Source organism: Lepisosteus platostomus, chromosome 2 (genome assembly GCF_059453375.1).
Source record: "Lepisosteus platostomus isolate fLepPlt1 chromosome 2, fLepPlt1.hap1, whole genome shotgun sequence".
Classification (NCBI taxonomy): Eukaryota; Metazoa; Chordata; class Actinopteri; order Semionotiformes; family Lepisosteidae; genus Lepisosteus; species Lepisosteus platostomus.
In genome coordinates this window covers 59,335,194-59,360,873 of record NC_142612.1, presented here as the reverse complement: position 1 = coordinate 59,360,873, position 25,680 = coordinate 59,335,194, and the positions used below count along the sequence as shown (strand labels likewise).

At 37.7% G+C, this 25,680-nt stretch overlaps 1 protein-coding gene across 4 annotated transcripts; it reads left to right on the top strand.

Annotated features, from left to right (window-relative positions):
* The first annotated feature begins 1,284 nt into the window (after nucleotides 1-1,284).
* On the top strand, nucleotides 1,285-16,110 carry LOC148676630 (aerolysin-like protein). 4 transcript variants are annotated; one of them, XM_088609997.1, is made up of 5 exons: nucleotides 1,285-1,576; nucleotides 5,186-5,238; nucleotides 10,335-10,583; nucleotides 14,035-14,069; nucleotides 14,879-16,110. In XM_088609997.1, exons 2-5 carry the CDS (start codon nucleotides 5,226-5,228, stop codon nucleotides 15,854-15,856), a joined length of 1,275 nt encoding a protein of 424 aa, XP_088466123.1. In that variant the 5' UTR covers nucleotides 1,285-1,576; nucleotides 5,186-5,225; the 3' UTR covers nucleotides 15,857-16,110. The 4 variants fall into 4 exon arrangements, with proteins under 4 accessions (XP_088466123.1, XP_088466149.1, XP_088466133.1 ...); XM_088610007.1 differs by lacking the exon at nucleotides 1,285-1,576 and adding an exon at nucleotides 2,577-2,864; XM_088610015.1 differs by lacking the exon at nucleotides 1,285-1,576 and adding an exon at nucleotides 2,896-4,097.
* Nucleotides 16,111-25,680: the final 9,570 nt, after the last annotated feature.

Genomic DNA, 25,680 nt, shown 5'->3' with positions numbered 1-25,680 from the left:
AAGTTAGAATGCAAAGTGCAAAAGAAAGAAGCGGTCACACTCAGTTTACTTTTGAATGTGCAGTAAACATGAAGGGAGTGCATTAGTGTTATGATGTACAGGAATGTTGAAAAGGGGAGGGTATCAGTTTTTATTAATGTGCAGTTCAAATAGGGGAGAGTGTGTCTCTTGTTAAAGTAGATTAAATTTGGGGAGATTGTGTTATTCTTGTTAACACACAGTAGAGCTGGAGAAAGCTGGTCATTATTGTTAATATGTAGTACAGTAAGAGTGTTTTAGAGTGGTTAATGTAAGACATAGTCTGTGAGAGAGTGTCAGTATTGTGGTATAGTCAGAGAGACTGTTTTCATGTGAAACTGTAGTAGTCTAGGAGAGTGTGTCAGTGTTGCTAATGTAAAGTCTATGAGAGTGTATAATAATGTGTTGTACAGTCCCCAAGAGTGTGTCAGTGTTGATAATGTGCTATACAGTTTGAGAGTGTCACAGTATTGTTAAAGTGTGGTACAGTTTGTGGGAGTGTGTCTGTGTTGTTAATGTACAGTACTTCTCTGAATCCGTGTCAATCATTTTAATGTAAAGTCTTTGACATTGTGACTTTTTTGTTAATTAATGTGTATCAGGGTTGATTATGTGCAGTCTGTGTGTATCAGTATTGTTAATTTTCTGTACAGTGTGTGAGAGTTTGTCAATGTTGATAATATGTAGTACATCTGTGAGAGTGTGTTAGTGTTTTTAATGTGTTGTACAATCTGTGAAAGTGTTGCAGTGTTCTTAATGTTCAGTCTGGAGTCTGTAGATTTGTACCAGATTATCTATAGCAGTTTTCACCAAGTGTGACATACTGTATGCTATCACTCCTGTAGTGAACATCATGAACATTGAAGACACTTGTTATACATTTTATAATGTGAACACAGTAATTTCCTAATGATGGCTCATGTTTATAATAATAATAATAATAATAATAATAATAATAATAATAATAATAAACTTTATTTTATATAGCACCTTTAAAGGTGGCTTCTCAAAGCGCTTTACAGGATGACATTTATGATGGCTCATAAACATGGCTCTTTATTTTTTTATTACATCATACTGCATGTTAAAGTGACCTACAGTATTCTACATTCAGTATATCAGTACAATCTCTTTTTTTTTCTTAATTACACAACATATTTGTGTTTTCAGGGTCCCCTTGTACATTACAATTGGACAAGTGCTCAGAAAAACTCTTATCAGGCGAAGTGAAAACAAGTGTCTTTATCAGCCCCTGTTTCCTCAGTGCTTCCGGTTTTAAGATAATAGCAGGCTAGTAAAACCAAATGAAAAGTTCTTTTACTTTACCATTAAGAGTCAAACAGACGAGATGGAATTGGGCATGCATCGAGATGGAATAAACTTACACCAGAAATAAAAAGACCCAGAAATGCTGTATTTGATGAAAGTGACTAGGAGAGAGAGGAAGAGTTTTTACCAAACTTCAAACTGGGGGACCGTTGAGTTTGAGAATCTGAAACCATTTTTAAGCTGATTGTAGGCGTGAAAGGACTTCAGGGGAAATTTCCTTCCAACTGTGGTGAGTTTTGCAGTTTAAAAAAAACTTTCAAATGCCTTAGAAAGATAATTTGTTTATCTCTGTTCTATCTTGTCATTGTCAAGCAGTACTTTTGCCAAAAGTAATGTTTGTCTGTATCAGAGTGTGGGACTGCAGCTCAAGTGTCACAAAGCTGCTACAATATAATAAAAGCACCATCACAAGATGTTCAGTTAACAATTAATATTTAACATTTCCTATTCTGCACATTCAATGCACTAAAGGGAAAAAAACACTAGCTTATTAATATGAAAGAAAAAAAAGGAAAAGGCATGATTAACTACATTTTCCAAATCTTTGCTATGGCAAACCTCAAGTAATTTTGGTGCACAAATTTACTCTAACAAGCCACATCATTGGTTAAATAGCTTCTGTAAGGTCTTTCAGTCAGGTTGTGAATTTGAAGCAAAGATTCAGCAACATGGAATAAGGAGCTTTAAAAAAAGTATACTATAATAACTCCTTATACTATTCTATTATATAGAAAGGTAAAACATTCAGACAGAAAATACACATTTTAGCACACAATGAAGTTGATCATTTAGAAGTGGAAGTTGTATAATACCGCTGAAAATCTACTGTCTCCTTCATTGTTACAGAATCTAAAATTGAATAAAAGTTCCTTGATGAATCACAAGCTATTATATATATTATATAGCTCATCTATTGCAGACTAGGATAATTGAAGTAGTTCAGGTGGGTAGCTGCATCAGCATGGGTAGGCTGCAAAGGAACAAGAAAAGAGAAGAAAGAAAACACAACGTTTTGGCTGTGGAGCCTTCTTCAAGTGTAGCCGAAACATTGTGGTTTCTTTCTCTTTTCAGCATGGAATAAAACTATTACTTGTTCCGTTGTAGGATAATTAAAACTTTGTGTTAAAAAAAATTTCATTCAATATTATTCTATCTATAAACAGAATATAGATTACTAATTTGAAAATCAGAGAGCTTGTGTACAGTATGTAGAACATTTACTAAGATGAACATGTGGGAAAGAGAAAATTAAAAAAGGCAAGCATTCTCATACTTCCTGTTATATACAGTATTTTCACTTATCCGAAAAAACTGAAAACTAAGTGCCAATGTAGCCGCACCCAGCTTACTTTTGAATGTGCAGTAAAGATAAAGGCAGTGCATTAGTGTTACTGATGTGCATGACAGTTGAAAATTAAAGAGTATCAGCTTTCTTGATGTGCGATAGTTGCGGGGAGGGTGTGTCTGTTGTTAAAAATGAAGTACATTTGGAAAGAGTGGTTCAATGTTGTCAAAAGGTAGTAAAATACAGCAAGTGATAGAGTATGTACAGTAAGTGATATTGTTTTAGTGTTGTTCATTAGTACAGTCAAGAAGAGTGTTTTTCATGTTGTGAAATTGCATTTGTTGTGAAGTTTTCATGTTTTACGAGTATGTCAGTGCTTTAAATGTAAAGTCTAAGAGAGTGTGTCAGTGTTGGTAATATAAAGTCTCTGATAGTGTGTTATTGTTGCTAATGTATGGTCCAGTCTTTAAAAGTGTGATAGTCTTGTTAATGCATTGTCTGGAGTCTGTAATCTTGTATCAGATTTCTTATAACAGCTTTCACCAGATGTGACATACTCTATGCTGTCACTACTGTGGTGAACTTTATGGACATTCAAGACAGTTACATACTGTATTATTGATTTGAACACAGAAGTATTCTAATGATACATAGATGTTAAACTTTTGTATTATATCATACTGCATGTTAAAGTGACCTATTCTACATTAGATTACAAGCTCTATTGTTTGTAAATGACACAACATGTTTTTGAGAATGAGTCTTTATCTGCCCCTGTTTCCTGCAGTGCTTCCTGTTTAGTAAAATCAACTGCAAATTTCTGTTGCTTTACCATTAAGAGCCAAGCAGAGGAGGTGGTAGTGAGTACATGTAAGAAGGAAGGTGATGGAGTCTGCTAGCAGAATCCGTATGTTACTCTGTACCCATATAGTGGTAGGAGCTGTGAACTCTGAATTCACATGCTAAACTCTAACCTTCACACTTGCATCTCCCTCCCTGTACTGAACTCTATCTTCTGTACTAAACTCTTGATGGGGATGGAATGTTTATACTAAACTCCCTGATAAGAAAGGAATGTTTTAAGTGCTTTCTGAGTCCTGGAGTTTCTTAAGAAAGGTACCTCAAAGACAGGAGGGGGGTGAAGAATAAAGTGTATGTAAACTGTGTAGAGCCATATCCCCTTGGAGCTACTTTGGTCCTTGTTGTGGTTCCTTGTGTGCATGCAATAAAGTTTGGCTTGGCGAACGGACACTTCAGGCTCGAATCTCTTGGTTTCTAAAAAGGAAAAGCTCAGAAAAAAAAGTTACACTTAAAATAAAAAGACACAGAATTGCAGTAATAACTGAAGGTGACTGGGAGAGAAAGGAAGAGACTTCTAAATGTGGGGAAGTGAAGTCAGAGAATCTAAATTTAGAGCTGATTGTAGCTGTGAAAGGGCTTCAGGGGAAATTTCCCTCCAACTGTGGTGAGTCTTGCAGGCAAAAAAACTTTGAAATGTCTTAGAGTAAGAATTACTCTAAGACAACAATTCAGAACAGAGATAAACAATTATCTCTATTCTGAATTGTTGTTGTCAAGCAGTACTTTCCAAAAGTTATGTATTTGCACTAGAGAGCAAGATTGCAGCTCATCACATGGAACTGCTGAGATGGATTCATAGCACTATAACAACATGTTCAGTTAACAATATTATATACACTACTTGTTCTACACAAATTATTTTTTTGTTTTAGCTATTGTTGATGCTGACTAATTGTTTTCACAATCTGGTAAAGGAACTTTCCCATTTGAAGTAATAATTGTAGCTCATTTTTTATGTGCAAATTTGAATGAAATCCCTCAATTCAAATTGTCTAAAATTCCAGAATTTTACTGCAGTGGGTGATATGCATCTTCTTATCCTTTTTAAAAAAGAAGCTGGAAGTAAATTAATGCTTGCATTTGTTAAGTAAATTAATGATTGCATTTGTTAAAAATTATTCAATTAGCAAGTCTTCAGAATTGCAGATGTGTAATTCTTGTATGTGTAATATGTGTAAAGATTGACAATGAGCAGCTTAATGCAACTCCTAAAATGAAAACAATTTTAATTGTGGCACTTTGTGAGTTGTTAACACATTGTGACAAAGCATCAGATACCAGAGGGGTGAAAGTTGGAACACAGCACCCTTGAAGCATGTTATATCATTCAATTAAATGAAGGAGCACTATTTGTATTCTTACAGGAAATTAGCATCCTTTTACAGGATGCAGATTTCAGTCCCATAGAAACTCCAATTACTGAGAGAAATGAGAGCCAAGATTATATTTGTATTATATTATATTTGTTATATTGCTCCCTGACAATAAGGGTGTGTAAAGATTTACTGCCACAATTCGTTTGGAAGGCAAGCTGCTGGTAGTAATTTATTATACCAACTAACATGTTAAAGTCCTTCATTTAATTGTTTACACTCCTCTGCTTTTTAACTATATACTGTATACTGTATCTATTAATAGGTAATACAGTTTAAAAAGACTGTTTTTACTCTACTTGTTTTGGTGTTATTTTAGGTTAAAACTGAAAAGAACCTTCAGTTTTGGCACCTGAAAGATGTCAGCAGCAGGTACAGTATTGGATTCTATTAATTTCAGCAGCATCTTCTGTTTTTAAGAATTAATTAATTATTGAAATAATTAATTTTCTTCACTGTATTACTTCAACCACTGAAACTGTAATTTGATTTTTTTTAGATTAAACTATAATAAACCACTTCCTTGTATAGCAGAGTGTTCACAAATCTAAGTTAAAGTTCAAACATTGCGGTGTGCATTCTTATGAACTTTAGCAGATTTCAGCAGGTCTCAAGGATCAGGTTAGGTTTCAAAAACAAAGATTATTAGAGGATGTGATTTTAAAAAGCATGCTGTAGTGAAAGGTCAATCTGTTCTTGGACTTGAAAATGTAAGGCAGTTGGGATAAAGGCTTGAGGACACTATGCTGTAGGAAGTGTCAAGACTAAAGACCCAAATCAAGAAAAGTCAGGATAAAGACCCAGGTGGCAGTCAGTTGTCAATCAGGGAATGTAAATATTCAAATCAGCTCATACCGATGGCAGCACCTGCATTGATTTTAGGCTCAGATGTAGATACATTGTGTATATGGAGTGAGAATCTTACTAATTAGGACCAGAGCAGGGAAAGTTACCATTGTTGAGTTTACTCTCTTGAGAGTCAGTTTATTCCTTTGGGACTGAAGTGGGAGCTCTTCAGAGGGCTAAATGTTTGAGCCATCAGAGTAGAGTCAAATTGTGATGCAAGTGAATTTGTCTGTGTTTCTCTATGAAGTGAATGGGAGACACAGTACAGTTCAGGTAGGACTGTGGTCACAGAACATACAGTATGTTGTAGGTTAATGCAAGGGAAACAAAATATCCCCAGGGTACAAGGAAAATAGAAAGAGCCACATGCTCCTAGGTGTATGTGTGAGGGTGGTGTCACGATCACAAACCCCTCCTCTTAAGGGCGCTCCAGCCCTTCCTCATTTGCCTCATTTCCCGCACCTGTTCCTTGTTCCTACTCCGTTTTAGTTCACCCTTAAAAGCCAGACGCTCACTTCACTCGAGGCTCTGCATTGGTTTCCATATCATGCGAGTCCGGGACCTGGATGCGCCTGGCTCCGTTATGTTTTTAAGTTTCTATGCCTGTTCCCGTTGCCCCTGCCAGTTCCGACCCAGTTCCTGTTTTTAATCCCTTGTTTTGGATGGATCACCTGGCCATGGACTTTTGCCCGTTTTTGGATTCCCCTTTGGATTTATTCTTTACATTGTTTGCCTCGGCCACACCTTATCCAAACACCAGCGCACCTAGGACACGGCCCCTGTCTTCATTCCCGTCTCCTGCATGACTTTCCCCCCCTTGTTTTCTTACTCATCCCCGGATTGTGTCGTCCGCATAAGGTCTGGAAAGAACTGTTCCTGACAGGTGGCTGAAACCACACTTTGATATTAGGGTGCAGGGATGCAAGAAGTCACAGCGCAGTTCAGTGAAGGATTGAAATGAGTTTTTAATTAGTGACAAGAAAGGCCTCTTCTGTAAAATTCCAAAGAAGATGCTCACAAGGTGTATCCCACATGGTGCTCTGAATCACAAAAGAGAGTTTAGAAGAGAGTTTAGAAGTTACCATTCCAAATGCATTAGAACTATACAAAATACTTTCACAAAGTGGCTATTTCTGATCATGTTATTCCCTCCATTCAGTTACTTTTTAAATGACATATACAACAGGTGTCTGTCATTTAAAATGCACTCAGGCCAGGATTAGGAATAAACCCAGGGCAGGTGAGATTCTACCAGGAAATCTTCCACATGGCTTGAATAAAGTATGAACTGTATTTAAAAATTAAGGTGAACATTTTATTTGAAAATAATTAATATGTATGCATACATGTTATGTATTGTGGAAAATGTATGAATACATTTATGCAGGTTATATTCCCATCATACCCAATGAAGGGATGTTCAACAAGAGCTCTTGTTTACTCCTTGTACTCACCCATATGATTTTACAAATTCCTGCACACCTGAGCATTGTCATTATTCTACAGTATTAAATCTTCTTGAGTATGCTCCCTGTTGTTGTGTTGTTAAATTGATTTTTTAATCCATTATTAATCAAGAAGAAATGACAGCAACCAAGTTCTCCTTCACCTCTCATTCAGTTCTCCTTCACTTAATAACTTAAGGCGCAATATATTTTGGTTCTCTTATCCTTTCTGTTTAAAGGAAACCAATCTCCCTTTTCCCCCACCTACAGCCACATTTGGAAGCCACATTTTATCTAGAACTCAATACTCTGTGGTGTCACCGGGGGGAAAGTTAGTGTAAACGAGATGTTACTCACACCACACGGTTCTTCTCCGTTACTTTTGTCCGATTATTTGCCGATCCCAATCCGTAATCCGTTCTCTCTGTCCTTAAACAATCCAAATTCCACCACTTCCGGGGCATTTATATTTTTTTTCCTGATGTAGCTCACCTGTGTCTCATTGTTTCGCTGTATAGGCCTTTTCCAAAAGCAGGTCAGCTGGTTCTCCTTGGCAGCCATCTTGCTCAGGTCAATATCAATTATAGTTCCAGAAATACCAGTTTTAAATTACCCTTCCCCTGGTCATCTTACAACTCCTTCAAGGTCAATTCAAGGTCAAGGTCAGTACTTTCTTGCTGTAACAGCTAGCTGCATGGAATTTGGTTTGGTGAGCTCATTCAGTTAAAAGATATACTACACAAATATACACCACAAAGCCAATAATAGACAGCATCTGCCCAACATATTCACAAACCATTATCTAAAAAAATAATATTCTTAGAACCAAAACTCTTTTGATTGACTTTTGCCTTTAACTGGCAACACATTCTTTTCATCCAGTTTTTCATCTCCAGTACCAGCTCACATCGTCCTGTCGCCAGAGTGACCTAGACTTGTCACTCAGTCACCTGCTCTCTGTCTCCCCCAATGCACTGGCCATCATCAGTTCCTATTTCAACATTACCAGTGGATTAAGAAATTCTAGTGACTAGTGTCATGCACTGCAAATCATTCAGCAGCTGAATCCATCTTCAGTCCTGCTTCTCTAAGCTGGCTTCCAGTCTGTACTTTGTTATATGGCCTGTCAAATCAAACTACTCACCAGAGCCACCGTGACATTCGCCATTGGGCTGCATGAATGACATCACCCCACTCCCTCACTGCTCCACTCTAACCCCCATTCCATAAGAAAAGACATCACCATGCATTTCCAAATCCTGTTCAAGTTGATAGTATTAATTTAACCATCATTTTTTAATTTATTCATAGACTTAATCAAGTCAACTAAAATGTCTATTAAATATAGTCAAATTGTAGTCACATAGTCTTGATTTAGTTGACGATTGTATAATTTACTGTAGTTATATAAAATGTATACATGTTTTATTTTAATTCATTTTCAAAGTTTTTGTAATATTAGAAAATTAGGTTCAGTTCTTTCTGAATTTACAGTTAAGATTATTCTTATCTGATAGTCTTTACTTTTTACTCACCATGTTTAGCAAGGATCAAGTCCATAAAACAGATTAAGAACATTATGTTACTCTACGAAAATGTAATAACTGTGAGCTCATTTACATGAAAGCTCTGACAAAAATCTTAAAATGGAAATTGAAGGATTTATTACAATCTACTAAATTGGAATAGTGGACTGTATTCATTAGTTTTCCAAAGTACAGAAAGATCCCAGTCTGTGGAAGACCAAAGACAATGAGTAGTGTAAAACAAAATAACTATAACAGAATCATGTAAACTTCAATTTTCATTAATGTAATGCCAAGAATTATTCATACCATAAATGTTTTCATTTGAACTATCTACCACCTAATTGCATTATTTCTTTTTTGAAAAGTATATTGATTCCCAAAAATCAAACACAGGGCATAATTGCAACATAGGATAAATAATCTTGCTCAAGGATAAATAATCTTGCACAGAGAAATCATATTAATCTTTTCTAATAAAAATATGTATGTTAATACCAACTTTTTCATAATGTTTTTCAAAGTACTCAAAACAATGTTATTAATTTATCTAGCAGACCTACAGTACCTTAAGTGAATTTGCAATGACTATAGACAAATATTGCAAACGTTACTTAAAAATACTGCATAATAAAAGCAGACAGGACATGCAATACATATATCCTTTATCGCAGTGACACTATATTATTTCAGTCAAAAATTAACAATCTTAGAACAATTTTCTGCAAACTGTCTTCATGTCACCGATCTCTATGGTCAGCATGTGATATACTAATGACATCACGCTAGCATCATGCTAACAAAGTGACATGCCTGTTCCGTGCTTTAGATTTGTCTCAGAACTTTCGATCTACAAACATTCTTCTGTAAAAGTAAAAAGGAACACCTGGTTTAATATGTTAGCACCATATTTTCGCATCTAAACACACAACTAACCAGCTGACCCAGCTACAATCAAATTAAATTTAATTAAAGAACATTCAATTCCGACGACTATTACATGCTTTGAAATGTATGGTACAGCACACAATGTTACACACTCACTTTAACATTTTCAAAGTAAAACATGAACAGAGGTAGTTACATTTCTCAACTTTTTAAAAGAGAAGCTTACTTCTTATACATTATGCACTAGCCAAAGACATAAACATAGTAATTCCCTAATAACCATATTGTAAATTTTTTTTTGCTTCATTTTCTCTTATTTTTGTTGACTAGCTACAATGTAAAAAAAATCAGATGTCATATCAATGCAAAGGTCACTGCATGCTGTTGATCCAGATGGAGTTTCAAATATGTTGTATTTTTTGCAACTCATATTGTAGTCACAATCTGTTTCATTCCCTTCAGTAATGTTTTGCAATACTATTTTATGGTTTGCTAGTTTAATACAAAGTACTATAGTTTGCAGTTTTTTTCCCAGCTGAAAGCATATAATACCACAAGAAGCTTACTCTAGCTTTCTTAGGTTTTGGTATTTGTAAAGCCAACCTTTGGCTACACTTTTGGAGATGTTTATACTGTATGAGATATTGTTCAACATTCCAGATACATTTGTCCAAATGTCATAAAATTCCTATGCTCTCTCTTTCTTTTTCTTTATTTCTTTCCTCTCTCTCTCCCACTCTTCCTCCCTGCTGTGATACCACAGGTGCTGAGTTTGTGGATCAGCACAGGGACATTCTCATTCAGAGAGTGACCCCAGTTGAACCCATAGTCGATATGCTGCTAAAAAAAAACATGATCCATCAGGAGAGCTACTCCAGGGTACTAGCTGCTACAACCACTCAGGATAAAATGAGAGAGCTCTATATGGTCCTCGATTCTGGAGGAGCAGCAGTGAAAGATGAATTTTACACAATTTTGGAAAGTGACTACAGTCTTCTTGTCAGCGATTTGGGTAAGTTTCCTGGTCTTGTTTATATTATTTCCTTCCTCTTGGCAAAGGTTTGCCACCCATACTGTAGTTCTCCTTATATCAGCATCATTTTGTGTTACCAGCTGTACATATACTGTATGTTTCAGGATCTGATTAGATCATACTGAACACAGGTAATATTGGATTACTAAAGCATTACCTTTCATGTAAAAATGAGTAAATATCTTTTATTTGAATTTGTAATACAAAAGTATTTATTTGACTGTCAGTGCCCAGGTCTGACAGTACCAGTCTGGAAGTGCCAACTGTTCTGCACCCCATGTGCTGTGAGCAACAACCGGACCAGGTCATCAGCATAAAGCAGGAACTTGTAATATGAGACCAGGCACTGCACACTGTAAATATTCAACAGAGTTGGGCTCAGGCTACAGCCCTGTCTCATCCCACAACTGTGTATGAAAAAATCTGTTTGTTCCCAGTTTTCACTGCTCACCTGTTCTCCAAGTGCAGTGGCTTAATTACTTTATAGACTTTAACTTCTATTCAACTTTGAAGACGTCTGTAAAACAATTCGTCATACCAAATCAAATCAAGTCCTACCAAATCAAAATCATACCAGAATAAAATCATGTGCTTTTTTTAAATCAATGCATAAAGCCAATATTTTTTTCTTTAATTTTTTCTTTATGGTGGTGTGAAAGGGCAAGTGGATCTGAAGTGTGAACTAAGGGGTTAAGTCTCCAGGGATCATAGAGGTCATTGATGAGACCCTGATGAGATTCCAGATGCATGCAGAAATTGGAGGGTGTAGCGGAGCTAGTTCGGACACGGTTATGTCATCCCCCTCCCTGCATGTAGTAGGGACCTCAGCCACCTGGGCTGAGGGAGGTCTCCTTTAACTCATGCGTCTGGCTCCCTGTTGCGTTACGCTGGAGACCTGGGTTCGCAACCCAGGTGTTGTGGGATGAACCGGCAAGGTGGAGCAGTGAGGGCACGAGCCCACGTGGAACTGCAACGGTCACATTAGATGTTCTGGAACTCTTCAAGGAAATCCTCAGCTACCTGCTGAGTATCAGTCTATAGATCCAAGACTCTGGAATCATGAGCATTCCCTTTCCAATCACCTCACTCTGCACAAATACTTACATACTACTGCATCCTAACCCATCAGTTCCAGATTCTGAGTTTTGGGTTTACTCCTGAATTCCTCTTGCATACAGTGGAATTATGTCTGAGAAACTTACTCCCTTTCTCAAACTACTTTAACATTAGCCTCTTTTCAAACTCTGTCTGATGTCTGTGCCTCTCTTGATGTTTCCTTATTTCTTTAGTCACAAATGGCTATAAAGTCTCCTCCAAATATTATCTGCACCTTGAATAAAGATGAGCTAACATTTTCCAACATACTGTATGGAATATATATATATATGTATTACCTTATTAATCATTCAATGAAATCAAACAAACTTACACATAGATCAAATTATAAATCTATTTCTTAAACAAATTAGGTGCTCTAATTAGTGGCATCCCTGTTTTCAGTACTTTGTGCATCCTTTCCTTTCAACCATAATAGCACTGAACCTTTTTTCTATAAAGTTTAATGTGAGCACATTGGCAGGGATTATACCATTTCTCAATAAACAATGTTTGCAGATCCAGGTTTTCTAGATGGGCATTGCAAAATGTAGGATTATGTTGTCACACATTTTGATGTGCGCTTGGCATCATTGTGTTGCTGAAAGAACCACTTACAGCCAAGTTTAAACCACCTGGCAGAGGTAGCCAGGTTTTTGGCTAAAATATCCTTGTGCTTGGTAGAGGTCATGATGCTGAAGACCTAAACATTCAACATTAACATAACATTAAAGATGCACCACCATATTTAACAGTAGGTTTGGTATTCTTTTCTACATACACATCCTCCTCTTGAAGCCAAAGCCACTCTTGGCATACATTGCCAAAGAGTAGTATTTTGACCTCATCTGCCCCCGACATCTGGTTTAAAATCCAGGTGTCAATGCCAGTATCATTTAGCAAATTACAAGCACTTATGTGTTGGTTATTCTTAATAAGTGCTTTTTTCAAAAGCCCCTCCAAACAACCTATTGGCATTGACGTGGAATCTAATTGCAGATTTGGAGACATGGTGACCACTAAATGCAACCAAGTTCTGTGATTCTCCAACTGTGGCCGGTGGACTTTTCTTTGCCTCTACCAGGAAGTTTACTTCTGTTCCTGTGGTTTTAAACTATTTTTTATTGCCCTAATAGTAGTGAGTGTTATATTTATTTTTTGGACCCACTGCTAGATGTACTGTATGAAGCTCACTAACCATTTATCTCCATTCATCTTACCTCATTTTTATACCCCAGTGAAGAGGAAGAGGAGGCTACAATATAGTTCCAGACTGAGATTAACATAAAAAAGTAGCATGTTAATGCAGATTTAATTTTTTTATATTGTATTTATGTGGATGTTTATGAGAAATTAATGTATTACTTGTTAATAAAACTTTATGTGAACAATTGCATTAGAAAACAAGAATATATATATTATTTTTCATTTTTAGCATAATATATAACACATTACATGTTTTTATACACCGTGTATTGTTGATATTTATCCAATATTTATTATTATAATGTATATGTATTTATTGTTTATCCAATAATTGTGGAGGTAAATGTAAATGTAATGGGTTAAGGAATTATATGAACTATAACCAAGTCCTACACTGATTTTTTTCACCGTCTTGCACGTTTTTGGCCTCATAATGATACCTGCTGGGTTTCTGCTAAGCCTGCCAGTTTTATTGATTGTATTATCTGTATTACAATTACTATACTTCTTACAACAGAAGAAGTACAGTAATGTTTCTGCACTCAAAGTGTTTCCTTTTCCACTTTTCAGTATGGAATTAACCTTTATTTGTAAGTCTATAATATACAGCTTCCATTACTAATATATACAGTACTTTTCCACATAACTACAGTAGAACCTCTCAATGCAGATGGCCACTGTAGTGTTAGTTTTGATGGATACCAGGTTTGACGAGTGAATACCATTAAAGGGAGCTTCACGTTCCTTCATTTGTGCTCCTGAGGTTTAGCCAGATATTTCTTCTCTAATTTTAAATACAAATTGAAAATAATACATTTCATTTTTTTTATTTGTAATCATTTTAACTTTAACAGCCCTCAATTGTTTTGTGGCTCATAAAGACCTAGACAGACTGTGAAGTTTTCCATTTACAGCAAAAAGCATGTTATCTGGGATATATTTAGTTGGTGTGAAACAATCTTATTTGCATATTTCTGGTTCGCCACATACCAAAACACCTGCTTCTTGCTTAACTTTGATAAAAGTTGCCAATGCTATGTGTTCATCCTCTGCACTTGATCTCTAAGTAAAAAAAAAAGCTTCTGTTAAATAACTTGCTGTTATAACAGGAAATATCTTTCTTGCGCAGGAACCATTCAGATGTTTGGTGCTCACAACCTCTCTGTAAGTATCCTTGATGTAAATCCATATGTGAAAGATCTATTATTTTTTTGTATTGAAGTTTTTATTGTTACAATTTGATTCATAGGGAATATAATATGAAATTAATTAATTAATAATGATATAATTATATTCATGTACTGTAGCTCAAATTATCACAATAGTACACTTTCTTTGTAATTACTTTGTAATTTCACAAAACTGGATACCATTGGAAGGGTCTGAACACCTTTGCAAAACTCTGTAGCTGCTTGGTTATTAAAGCCGAGTTCAAGCACTATTGATAGGACTACATATGAATGAAATTTGGACTAGAGCTTGAAGAAGGGTCTATGGAAATGGTCTTTTATTGATGCTTACGGGTGTGATAAAAATTTTAAAATAAAGCCAGAAGACATCCTTGACCTTAAACAGGCACATTCAAAATGGGATGTGTAATAGTTCCCTGAATGTATCTCAGAGAATTGCACAATAAAGAGCTCAGGAAGCATTTGTTAAGGCCAGGAGATTGGTTTGAAATGCATATCTGAAAATTTGCAATGCACATAAAATGCTGGTCATTAATCATCTTTTGCAAATTTTCCACATTACAGTAAATCCCCAAATCAGAAGTGTTTCTTTGTCAAAATGTTACAAGAGAAATATGTGGATCAAAAATCTGTTGTGTGAAGAATCAATGACAGTTCATCGCAGCTGGTAGGGTGAATTTCAAAATAACATTTGGATCAGTTCATTTATACAGTATTTAGTTTTAGCTTGATGGATTAAACTCCTAAAATTGCTCTAATTTATTTATTCTGTTTCCCTTCAAGGTCCACACCAAGAGTAAGAACATGTTATACTTGACAACCGTGCAGATTATTGGTGGAGACGGAGGCCGTTGTTTCTACATCAGTGGTCAAAACAATGGGGCCACACTGAAAAAGATATGGGTGTGGGTAGGAGGCTGGCAGGTGAAGGCTATAAAGGTTTGGCTCACTGATGGTCAATTCAGAGAATTTGGATATCCTTCTGGCAAATTTACAGAGTTTCAGTTTGAAGATGGAGAGCGTTTTACCTCACTTTCACTGTGGGGAAATGGAAATGGGACACGACTAGGTGCCATCAAATTCAAGACAAATCACTCACGAGAATTCTTTGCATATATGACAGAATTGGAATTAGAAACAGAATACCCCGTTGATGTTGGCTCCGGAATCTGCATTGGAATTGTAGGAAACTCAGGTGCAGACATTGATTCCTTAGGGTTCCTATTCCTCAATACCATCAAGTCTACCATATTGACCAATGTCCAGTATCCCACACTTCATCAAGTCACTCCCCAAGTGATTACCGAAGAATTAAAATCAATGACTTATCAAAACAGGTCTTCAGTCACTCAAGAGTACAAAATAGACACCTCAAAGACAATAACTAAAAAGTCATCATGGTCTGTGCCTAACAAGATGGAAGCTAACTTTCACATGGAGGTGAGCGCTGGGATTCCAGAGGTTGCAGAAGTGTTTGATGGGTTAAACTTCACATTGCGAGCAGAAAGTACATATGGCTTAGAGTATTCAGAACAGAAAACTGAGGTTCTGTCTTTTTCTGTCCAAGTTCCTCCAGGGAAAACTATGGATGTTGACATCACAATTGGTCGAGCCAAAGTAGATCTCCCCTACACTGGAACTGTGCAGATTACCTGCTTCAATGGCAGTGTTCTAGAGATTAATATCAGTGGAACCTACAAGGGCCTCACTTACACTAAAGCAAAAACAGTTGTATCAGAATCCTTAAAAAAACTGGAATAAGCTGATGCTACCATTATGAATTATAAAGCAGAATATGCATAAAAAAGATGTAACATTATGTGATTTTAAGAAATGTGTTTTATTATACTATATATATATATTGCAGGATAAAACATTTGTTCTTGGAGTATATTGGCTGGTGAATGCAGATTAAAAAGAATGTTTTATTTCAGTGTAGACCGGCAAAGTGGAAGAATTAAGTGCATTCATTCTTGGAATTCTTTCTGTAAATAAAATTCAGAATTTTCAATTTACTCTGGGTTGTCTTTCACCCTACTTCTAAAAACACCTGCTTTGTTCTCCATCATATGAATTTTAGTGTCTCCCAATATAAAACTATGCAAACAAAATTAAAAGGAAGAGAATGTCTATAGTAACTAGAAAAGCCTCACACCCTTCACATGGCATTACTCATCTAGAGGGGTCAATTGCAGTGAACTGAAAACAGTGTACTGACTGGGGATGATCTAAATTTAATACCAATTGTAACAAACTTGGCTGCCGAAATTAGTGCCCAGCTTCATACTTGTAACGCTGCTCTGTAGAGGTGTAAAGGATCCGATGCAGATGCAGGAGTCGTTGGGAGGTAGTAAGCGAACAAAGCAAAACAAGTTGCTGAGTCGTAGTCCGAAGGCGTAAGGTAGGTCGAGATCCAGTAAAGGCACTGGTGGCGAACAGTCCAAAATGTGAGACAGAATCGTGGTCGAGAAGAGAGCTGCAGGGTCAAATCCGAAATAGGCACAGATAGCAAACAATCCAAGGGGCGAGACGAGATCTGAAGTCCGAAGGCAAAAGGTGTAGACAGAATTCCAGGAAGGCAAAAGGGTAAGAAACGCTAGGCAGAGCAACAAGAAGTGAACTCAATACCGAGCAACGGGAAGTAGGTTAGAATAGTATAAATAACCCGGCGTGCCGCACGGTAGAGCAATTGCAGGTGTGTTAACTCGTGCGGCGGCGCTTTTTAATAGTAACCCGCTGCTGGTACCGATTAGCTCGCTTACGCGTTGATCTCTGCTGGCTGGTGGTCGTGACAATACTAACCATGTCCTCAATTACAAGAAACACAAAGTAACAGCTACTGCCCACTAGAGGATACTAAAGTATGGGAGTAGACAAACCAAATATCCAATATAGACTAAAGTATGCAATAGACAAAGCAATTTAGTACTTTACCAAGTGGAACACTGGATCACTGGATTTTATTCTTGGAATAGATTGGTTGGTGAGTGCAGATTAATAAGAATGTTTATTACAATTTACTCTTCAGTTTACTCTGTGTGTTTACCAAGTGGAACACTGGATCTCAAGGTAAAATTCGGAAAGTTCTATACTGTAGTAGCAGCTGTTTATTGAAAAAATATAGATTATAGATGGATACTTGATTTTCCTCTACTGTCAAAATGTTTCTTTGTCTTCTCCCATAAAAGTATAAAACACACAAGCACAATATAAAAGTTACATGAAATCACAATCACAGTACATTAAATCAGTGTGTAATAAATAATTACGTGGATAAATAAATAGATCGGTAGTGGAGGGACTACAGTTACATACATTAATTGAGCAGCTTAATTGCAAGGGGGAAAAAACACTTCTTAGATTTTTTATTTGACTTTGGTACCCTATATCGTCTTCCTGATGGGGGCATTATGAATTGAGAATGGAGTTGGTGTGTGGAATTTGCCTTTGATATCCCTTACTATTCTGAGATCTGTATTATGATATAATACTGAGCTGAGCTGGAGCTGCTGTTTCCCAATTATTTTTCCTGCCATTTTCACAGTCCTGGACAGTTTGGTTTTGCTTTTCAACCCCTGGTTTCCATACCAAACTGTCATATTAAATGCTAGGATGCTCTCAGCAAGGCCAACTCTAGGACATTCTGATGAACATTAAAGCTGTTTAATCTTTGAATTAAAAACAGCCTCTGGTTTGCTTTATTAAAAATGTTGTCTATATTCTCAGTGTAACTCAGCGTCTGATCAATATGTGTTCCTAGATATTTAACTCTCCACAACTGCTACAGACTGAGTACTATGGTCTGCAAAGATTGCCCACCTTCGGTTTTAACATTGGACAGAAGCTCTAGTCTTGGTCACATTTATTTCCAATGTGCTGGATTGGCAACAGTTTTCAAGGATACTGATGTATTCAAAGGAAGTTTGCTCACCTAGAGTCTAGTCCTTTAAACAGAGTCCCTTAAGAACCATGTCATCTTAGAATGGCTGTGCTACTCTGAATCTGCATCTCATTAGTATATATTGAGAACAGAAGAAGTGACAATACACAACCCTTCCCTGTGAATAGCAGGGACCGCAGCCGCCGGGCTGACAGGAGATTTCCCTTTGGCTCAAGAGTCTGGGTCCCTGTTGAGTGACGCCGGAGGCCTGCGTTTGAGTCCCCGACGGAGGGGGGCCGACCTGATGTGGCAGCAAGTGTTACAAGACTGTTCACATGGACTCTCTGAGTTCGATCTCTAAGGAAGTCTTTCCTTACATTCCCATTCACATTCAATTTAAAAAGGAGATGTAAAAGAATATGAATTTGCATGGTGTTAAAAGCAGAGCTGTTGTTGCATCCTCTGTCCCCCTACATCCTCTGTAAGCAAATTGAAGTGGATGTAATAAGTGGTTACTGCAACTCTTTCCATACATTTGGCTAAAAGAGTGGTTAGGGCCAGGTCTAAAATATTTTAGTAATTTAGCCCCTGACTTTTTGGAAAAGGTAAAGCTGTAGATTCCTTTCATGTGTCTGGCACAGTATGGAAATTGAGAAATAACTGAAAATAATATCTTTAAGTTGGCTAACACAGACTTTTTGTCACGATTGTAATCCCTCCCTCTTAAGAGCTCTCTGGCTCTTTCACATTTTACCTGATCTCCTGCACCTGTCTCCTGTTCCAGTCTCCCCTTTAAAAGCCAGACGCTTCCACTGTTCCAGGCTCAGTATTGGAAGATGGTCTTGCCTATTTTCCGGGTTGTCCGAAGGCAAGCCTTTAACCCGGCGTCCTGACCATCTGGGTCAGGGGCTCTTAGCCCTGACCATCTGAGCCCCCTGACCCTTCGCCAGATCTCGCTCCTGCTTTTAACTTCGTTTGTCTTTGTCATGGATGGACCACCCGGCTCTGGACATCTGCCTCCCTTTGGACTGTTTGCCAGGACCACTCCCCCTTCGAGCACCTTCGTCAGGCCCCCCTGTTCGTCTACCAGCCCACTTCCTCGTCTCTTTCCCGTGTCTGTTCACTCCCTTCCAGATTGTGCTGTCTGTATAGGGTCCTGAAAGACCCTTCGTGACACTTTTAGCACTTTACCCCTTAAACTATCAGGTCCCGTTGCTTTATTCGTTGTGATGTGTGCAAAACACGCAGCTACCTACTGTTTCAACAATTGTATGGATGGGTATATGGGAACTTTGTCACAGATCTCCTCACTTTTGCTTTTTCCATCTGTGGAATCAAACTCTTTAAAACTATTAAGTTAATTGATAAAACTAGCAGTCTGCAATATGTACATTTTGCCTTGTCCCCTTTCTCTCCATCATTATATTAAGTCCTTCCCGTGCCTGCTTTGCATTACCATATAAAGCATATGCTCAACTTTTTAAAATCTGTCTTAGCCCTCGTTACTTTACTCTAAAATTCCTTCTCTTTCTCCCTGATCATACATGCATCACCTTTAATAAAGTCAAGCTGCTTCTCATTTAGACACATCTTAAATTCTTTGGATAACCATGGTTTATTGTTAGGATTCTGATTGTCTTCATCTGTATCATTGTGTCTTCACAAAACGGGATAAACGATATTTGTGTGGGTCGAGACATGAGCCAATAAACACATGCCAGTCCGTCGTGTCAAAGCAGTGTTTAAGTTCCTCCTTACTCTTTTCTGAAAACAGCTTTAAAGATTTTAAAACAGGTTTTCATGTTTAATCTTCTGTTGGTATTTTGGCAGAAGGTGAAAAATATTGTGGTCAGATTTACCAAGGGGAGGTCTACACGCTGCTTTATAAGCATGTGTATCCAGGATAAGTGTTTAGTGCATCGGACATGTGATGTACTGATGAAGAGTAAGAAGATGAGCAAGCAGATCACAAGTATTAAAATCTCCAAGCACAAACACCGGCTGATTCATCGATGAATCTATGATGCTAGCGCATCGTTAAAGTAAACCTTGATCTTGTCGGCTGCTTCACTGTGGTTTGGACTAGGCACATAATCAAGGATAACTGTGATCTGTCCCACGTAAACAAGAATAACTGTGATCTGTCCAAACCCAAGGGGGAAAATAAAAAGGTCTGATTGAAACAGAGATAATCTCATAGTTACAAGTGCAGATCTTTTTGAGTATTTTATTCTGCGTTGCCCAGAGTCCGACCTTTTGTTGTGGTCTGCTGTGATGACAGTATAGTCTTCCAGATCAACATTGCAGTAATCCTCAGTCAGCCGGTTTCAGTTAAATATATGAGATTGCTATGCTTGAATAAATGCTCTGTTTTAGCCTTTAGTGTTAATTCATCAAGTTTGTCATTCAGGGCTCGAACATTAGACAACATTATTAACCACGTCTGCGCAGTCTGTTCTTAACACCACCTCTTGAACTCTGTTATTTTGTTTTGTTTGCCATCGGTATATTCACTTTCACCTTCTCCTGAGGGGGACTTGTCCATCCAAGCTAAAGTGGCTTCCATGGTTCTATTACTTAGAGTAGAAAATCCTGGGAATATGTCCGCACAGGTAATTGCCGGAGCCTCCCAACTCCGTCGACAAGAGATATGAAATTCGCTCGAATGAATGGGATCAGGATGTCCAGGAGTGGTAAAGTATTCCATCTTTGCACTTGGTGCATCTAACAAAACACAAAACCATGCATCTTTACTGACAAACAAACAAAAACACAAATGCAAACAAAGGGAGAAACTCAGGGTCCGCAGCATTACTGAAACGATCAAAGGTGCTTGTCTCCTAGAATTTGTTGTAATATTTTGTAATTTATTGGAACTAAGATTACATTCCAACCATGAATTATATAATAAACCTACAGTACAACTCATGTTCTAGGCATTAAGATATTATACCTACTAATGCACATAGAGCCTGATGTATGCAGCAATGCCTTTAGAGATCCATCAGTCCATTTTCTAACTGCTTTATCCAAGACAGGGTTACATGGCCTATCCCATGAGGCAACAGGTGCAAGGCGGAAACACCTGGGTCCCAGTCCATTGCAGAGTACACTGTAGTGGCGAGGCTTATTAATAAGACAGAATTCAGTGTTGCTGTGCTTTCCCAAATGAGGCCCCATCTCTCTCTTCATCTCTGTGGTGCAGCCACAGAGAAGCTATTCATGCAGGCTGATTTAAAGATGTTTTCTTTTGATAAGGGACAGCTCCCAAATGGGGATGTACTTAGCTAAGCCTGGCTATCATGATCAATGGTCATCCATTGGCGCCTATCTGTCTAGGGAGTGCCAAATGGACATCTGGACTGCATTCTTAAGTGTCAGGAGTAAGTGACTCATATCTCACCTTGATCAACCAATCAGGGACTGGTAGGGCCAAGTAACCCACGTGGGTCTCTGATGCCCATTAAACTTTCAGCCAATGAACAAGCTGTAGTTCCTCCAGGTAAAAACAGGCAACAGAGAGCCTGGAGAAGGAGAACTATTCGGACTATTCTAAGGAGAATTCAAAGGAGAATTCCAGGGGTGTGAGACAATTCCAGGGCAGGACGGCCCAGGAGCAGAAGGCTCCCAAGGGCAGGACATTCTCGCAACGCGCCTCCTGACCATCCTGAGTCTCAGCCCGGACAACCACGGAACGGCCAGTGTGTCTGAGTGCCAGAACTTTGCTTTGTTCTAAGAGTCGAGAGCGGAGGTTGCCAGAGAGTAACCAGAGGATCCATCCGAGGTTAGCATCAGCAGAAAGCCTCATGAACAGGTCGGAACTGTGGACAGCTGAATCAGTATTCAGAACTAGCGCTTCATCTGGAACTAACCAGTCCTCTTCCTGACCTGCTGGGACCCACAGTCATCTTTTCTCCTGTGCACAAACTTCCCTAGTTAAAGCCAAAACTAACTAGTCGGTCTCCAGAGAGCATCAGCAGCGCACCGTCGCAAGCCGAACAGCACAGCCTGGCACGCAGCCAGAGAGCGCGGATTGGACAGCAACAGCCTGCAACTGTTTTTTTGTGCCCACAGGAGATCTGAATCCCCAGAGATTGGATGAGGATTCAACTTCACTGCATTACAGCTCGAGAATTCAATTGTTATCCCAACCAGTTGATATCAATTTAATTCCTAAGAGTTATGTACTTGTTTTGAGTATCCAATGTAGAAGTTATAACCAAGTTCATTTACGAAACCGTCTAAATGAATGATATACTGAACGTATGTTCTCTTGATATGTGTAACTCTTCGTAACTGACTGAATATATACCTTTTGTATTCTGATAACCCTCTCGATAAGATCTGTTAGGTTTACATGCATATTCTATGTATTAATAAATGTATCCTCGTGTATTAGTACCTGTGTGTGTGCGTTGTTTGAGATATATCGCATGGTTGGATTCTAAAGCCATTAAAAGAATAAATTTCGTGATTTACTGCTACAATTAATAATTGTCGCAGTAAATGCCCAAACCCTACAGAACTGGTGCCTCTTGAGAGCACACGACAACACATGGACACAAACACACTCACACCAGGCAAATTTTCCCAGAAGCCAAAACTGGCAGAATGTCCTTCGTGTGTGAGAGAGAACTGGAGCGCCCAGACACAGGAAGAACATAAAAACTCTACACCCCAACGACTGAACTCAGGGCCCTTAGTGTAGTCTTTATTTGTTTTTTTTTACAGTATGTACTGTATTATTAATGGTAAAGGAAAAAGGGCAGTTACAGGAAAAAAATATATACAAATACGTTTCAAATGAACAGTATAACTCATGTCTCATATGGCAGTATTCACACATTTGGTATACTCTGGGATTAAATTGAACCTGAAAGATTTCATGCTTTTTGTTGTGAGTACAATATAAACAACGAAAGAGAAAAAAATACTACAACCAAACCCATGGCCCCACCCCTCCTTAGATATGGTTGCTTAATCAAGCTTGGACAAAGCCACAATAAAAAGCAATGGAAAAAGTGAATGAAGCATTAATCTCGGTCTTTTCCCAGTAATATATAATAAATCCACATGTTGCTGTTAGTCCTTGTTATTTGGCTAACAGTTAATTGCCAGAATTTAACAACAGGTTTTTCTTATTTAATTTATTATACAGTTGCTGAGTTAATTTCTCAGATATTAAACATTGTGGGAGGGGGAACAGTCCGCTATAGGACCCTGATATGCAGTCCTTAAACGTTACCAAGTCAAAGCAGTTTTGCAAAGAAGAATGGACTAAAATTATTCAAAATTGATGCAGGAAATGAAAAAAACAGCTAAGGAAATGTTTACTTTAAGTAATTTACTTTACTGAGAATTAACAATGTGCTCAGTTTGTGCTGTAGAAAGTAGCATTTGTGCTGCTTTTGTTCCTGAGATAAAGCAGCTTTTTTTTCAGCTCCACTGTAGCAGCAGAGGAGAACCAAACTCTGTTTTTTTACGGTAGAGTTTGTGTTTATTTGCTTGTAAACACCATATGCTTTGAAAGCCATGTCTAGTACAGCATGACTAGAAAACACTTTCCATGCTGGAAAGCACTCATGATTTAATATCCATTTATTTGTTATGAAGTTCAAGTAGGTAGCTGCATCAGCATGCTTTGGCTGCAAAGGAACAGGTAAATGTTTATTCCATGCTGAAAAAAAGAAGATAAGGAGAATAGAAGAGAATGGAAGAAGAAAAGAAGAAGACTGTGGTGCAGCACAATGTGTCTTTTATCTTTTCCTTCCAGCACAGAAAAAAAAATACTTTATTTTTAATATAATATTTACTTATGCTAGGATTCATGGCACCACCTGCCAGTTTTATACAGTAGTGCAAACCTGCATCAAATTATTTGAAAAAATAAAAAAGTGTTGGGCGTTACCTTTCAGTGTACTGCGGCATGTTCTTTGTGGTACGGCGCATTACACCTCGAGCATTCTGAGTGGCTGCATCTGTAAACAATACTGCAAAACCAATAATAAAGCTCAAGCAGGAATGTTCTCTCAGTTCTGTTTTCAGTGACTGAGAAAGGGTGCACGCATGCAGGTGACTCTGAGCAATTCATCATAGCAAAGACACAGTGGTTATTGCAGGCTCATAGTCTGGTCAGACTTGGAGAAGCATGCAATGTTGAAGCAGGTCTCAGTAACACAAGCGTGTCTAATGTATGGCCCAAGGGCTTCATCCAGTCTGATGGGCTAATTTGTTTGACCCTTATGGCAGTCGGATTCAGAGCCATCACTTGGGATTCAGTTTCCACCTAATTTGCATTACTACCCTGTTGCCAGATTTCAGAAGCTAAGCAGGGCAGAGTCTGGTCAATGCCTGAATGAGAGACCACCATACAAATTAGGCTACTGCTGTAAGTGGTGCTGTTTAACCAGCAGGCAGTGCTCATCTCTTTGGGCTATTATTTCCAAACCAAATCCCCGGTATGATACCTGGGTGCAGGTGCTGGAGGAATTGCAGTTCTTCAGAAGAGGTGTTAAACCACATTCCTGACTACTTGGTCACTAAAGATCCAAGGACATTGTTTGTGACTGTAAATGTGAGAACCATGGTGTCTTGGCTAAGTTCTTTTCTGGGAATGTACAGTCTAATCTCCCTATACAGCCCCCTTAATTCAACTGGTGAATTAATTTCTCATTCCACGCTTATTTTCTCTATAGTGGGGCTGCTGATGCAGAATTGTTACCCTGTGTCACTCTGGAGGGGACTGTACATTAGGACAAATAGGTTGTACAGTGACTCTCAAAAGTATTCACCCTCTTTTTCACATTTTATTGTGTTACAATATGTAATCATTAATGAATTTAATTATGATTTTTTTTGTCATTGATCAACTCAAAACACTATACACAAAACACAATATTGATCAAATGAAGTAGTAAACTGCTGAATAACTACAAAGACTGGTGTTAGGCATTTGTTACAAAACAACATTTGTTTAGTAATTTGTCAATGTGCAAATTATGTGCAAAAAAGTCACTTTGTCATGGCTCTCATAAAGCATATTTGCATTCGTTATTGATGTTTAACCCAACTAGCACCCTAGGGTAATAACAGAGTTTATTAGTGGGAAGATCAGAAGAAATGTTTCTTTGTGTTACAAACAAATATGCAGACTGGATGAGAAGCCACCTTTAAAGGCGCTATATAAAATAAAGTTTATTATTATTATTATTATTATTATTATTATTATTATTATTATTATTATTATTATTATTATTATTATTATATCCCAGAAATGATCACAACATTCAAATGTGAATGCTTTGGGACAAAAGTTTACAGTATTTTATATTTTACAGAAGATAATGAGAATTAGGGGATAAATAAATCAGGACGAATAAAATAAACACAATGAATGTTTATGTGATTTTTTTATTAAGAATTTATTTATAAACTGTCAAGGGTAAATTGAATTATACCAAATGTTATAATTCAGGAGGAAAGAGTAGAAATCACTCAATGATCAGGTTCTTGAGCAGTGAGCAGGAAAGCAGATCTTTATTGTATGCATACAGGAGCACAGTACAGAAAACAGTTCTGAATGTACAGTAGCTCAAATAGAATACAGCAGTGTTTCCCTTTTTATACAGTGAGAATCACACCAATTTAGTCACATAAGTGGAAGCCAAAACAAAACTAGATATGGTATCTACCAGATATTTTCTGA

Coding starts and splice junctions, on each gene's coding strand:
- LOC148676630 (XM_088609997.1), top strand. Junction 10,584..14,034: donor TCTTCTTGTCAGCGATTTGG/GTAAGTTTCCTG, acceptor TTTCTTGCGCAG/GAACCATTCAGATGTTTGGT. Junction 14,070..14,878: donor TTGGTGCTCACAACCTCTCT/GTAAGTATCCTT, acceptor TTTCCCTTCAAG/GTCCACACCAAGAGTAAGAA.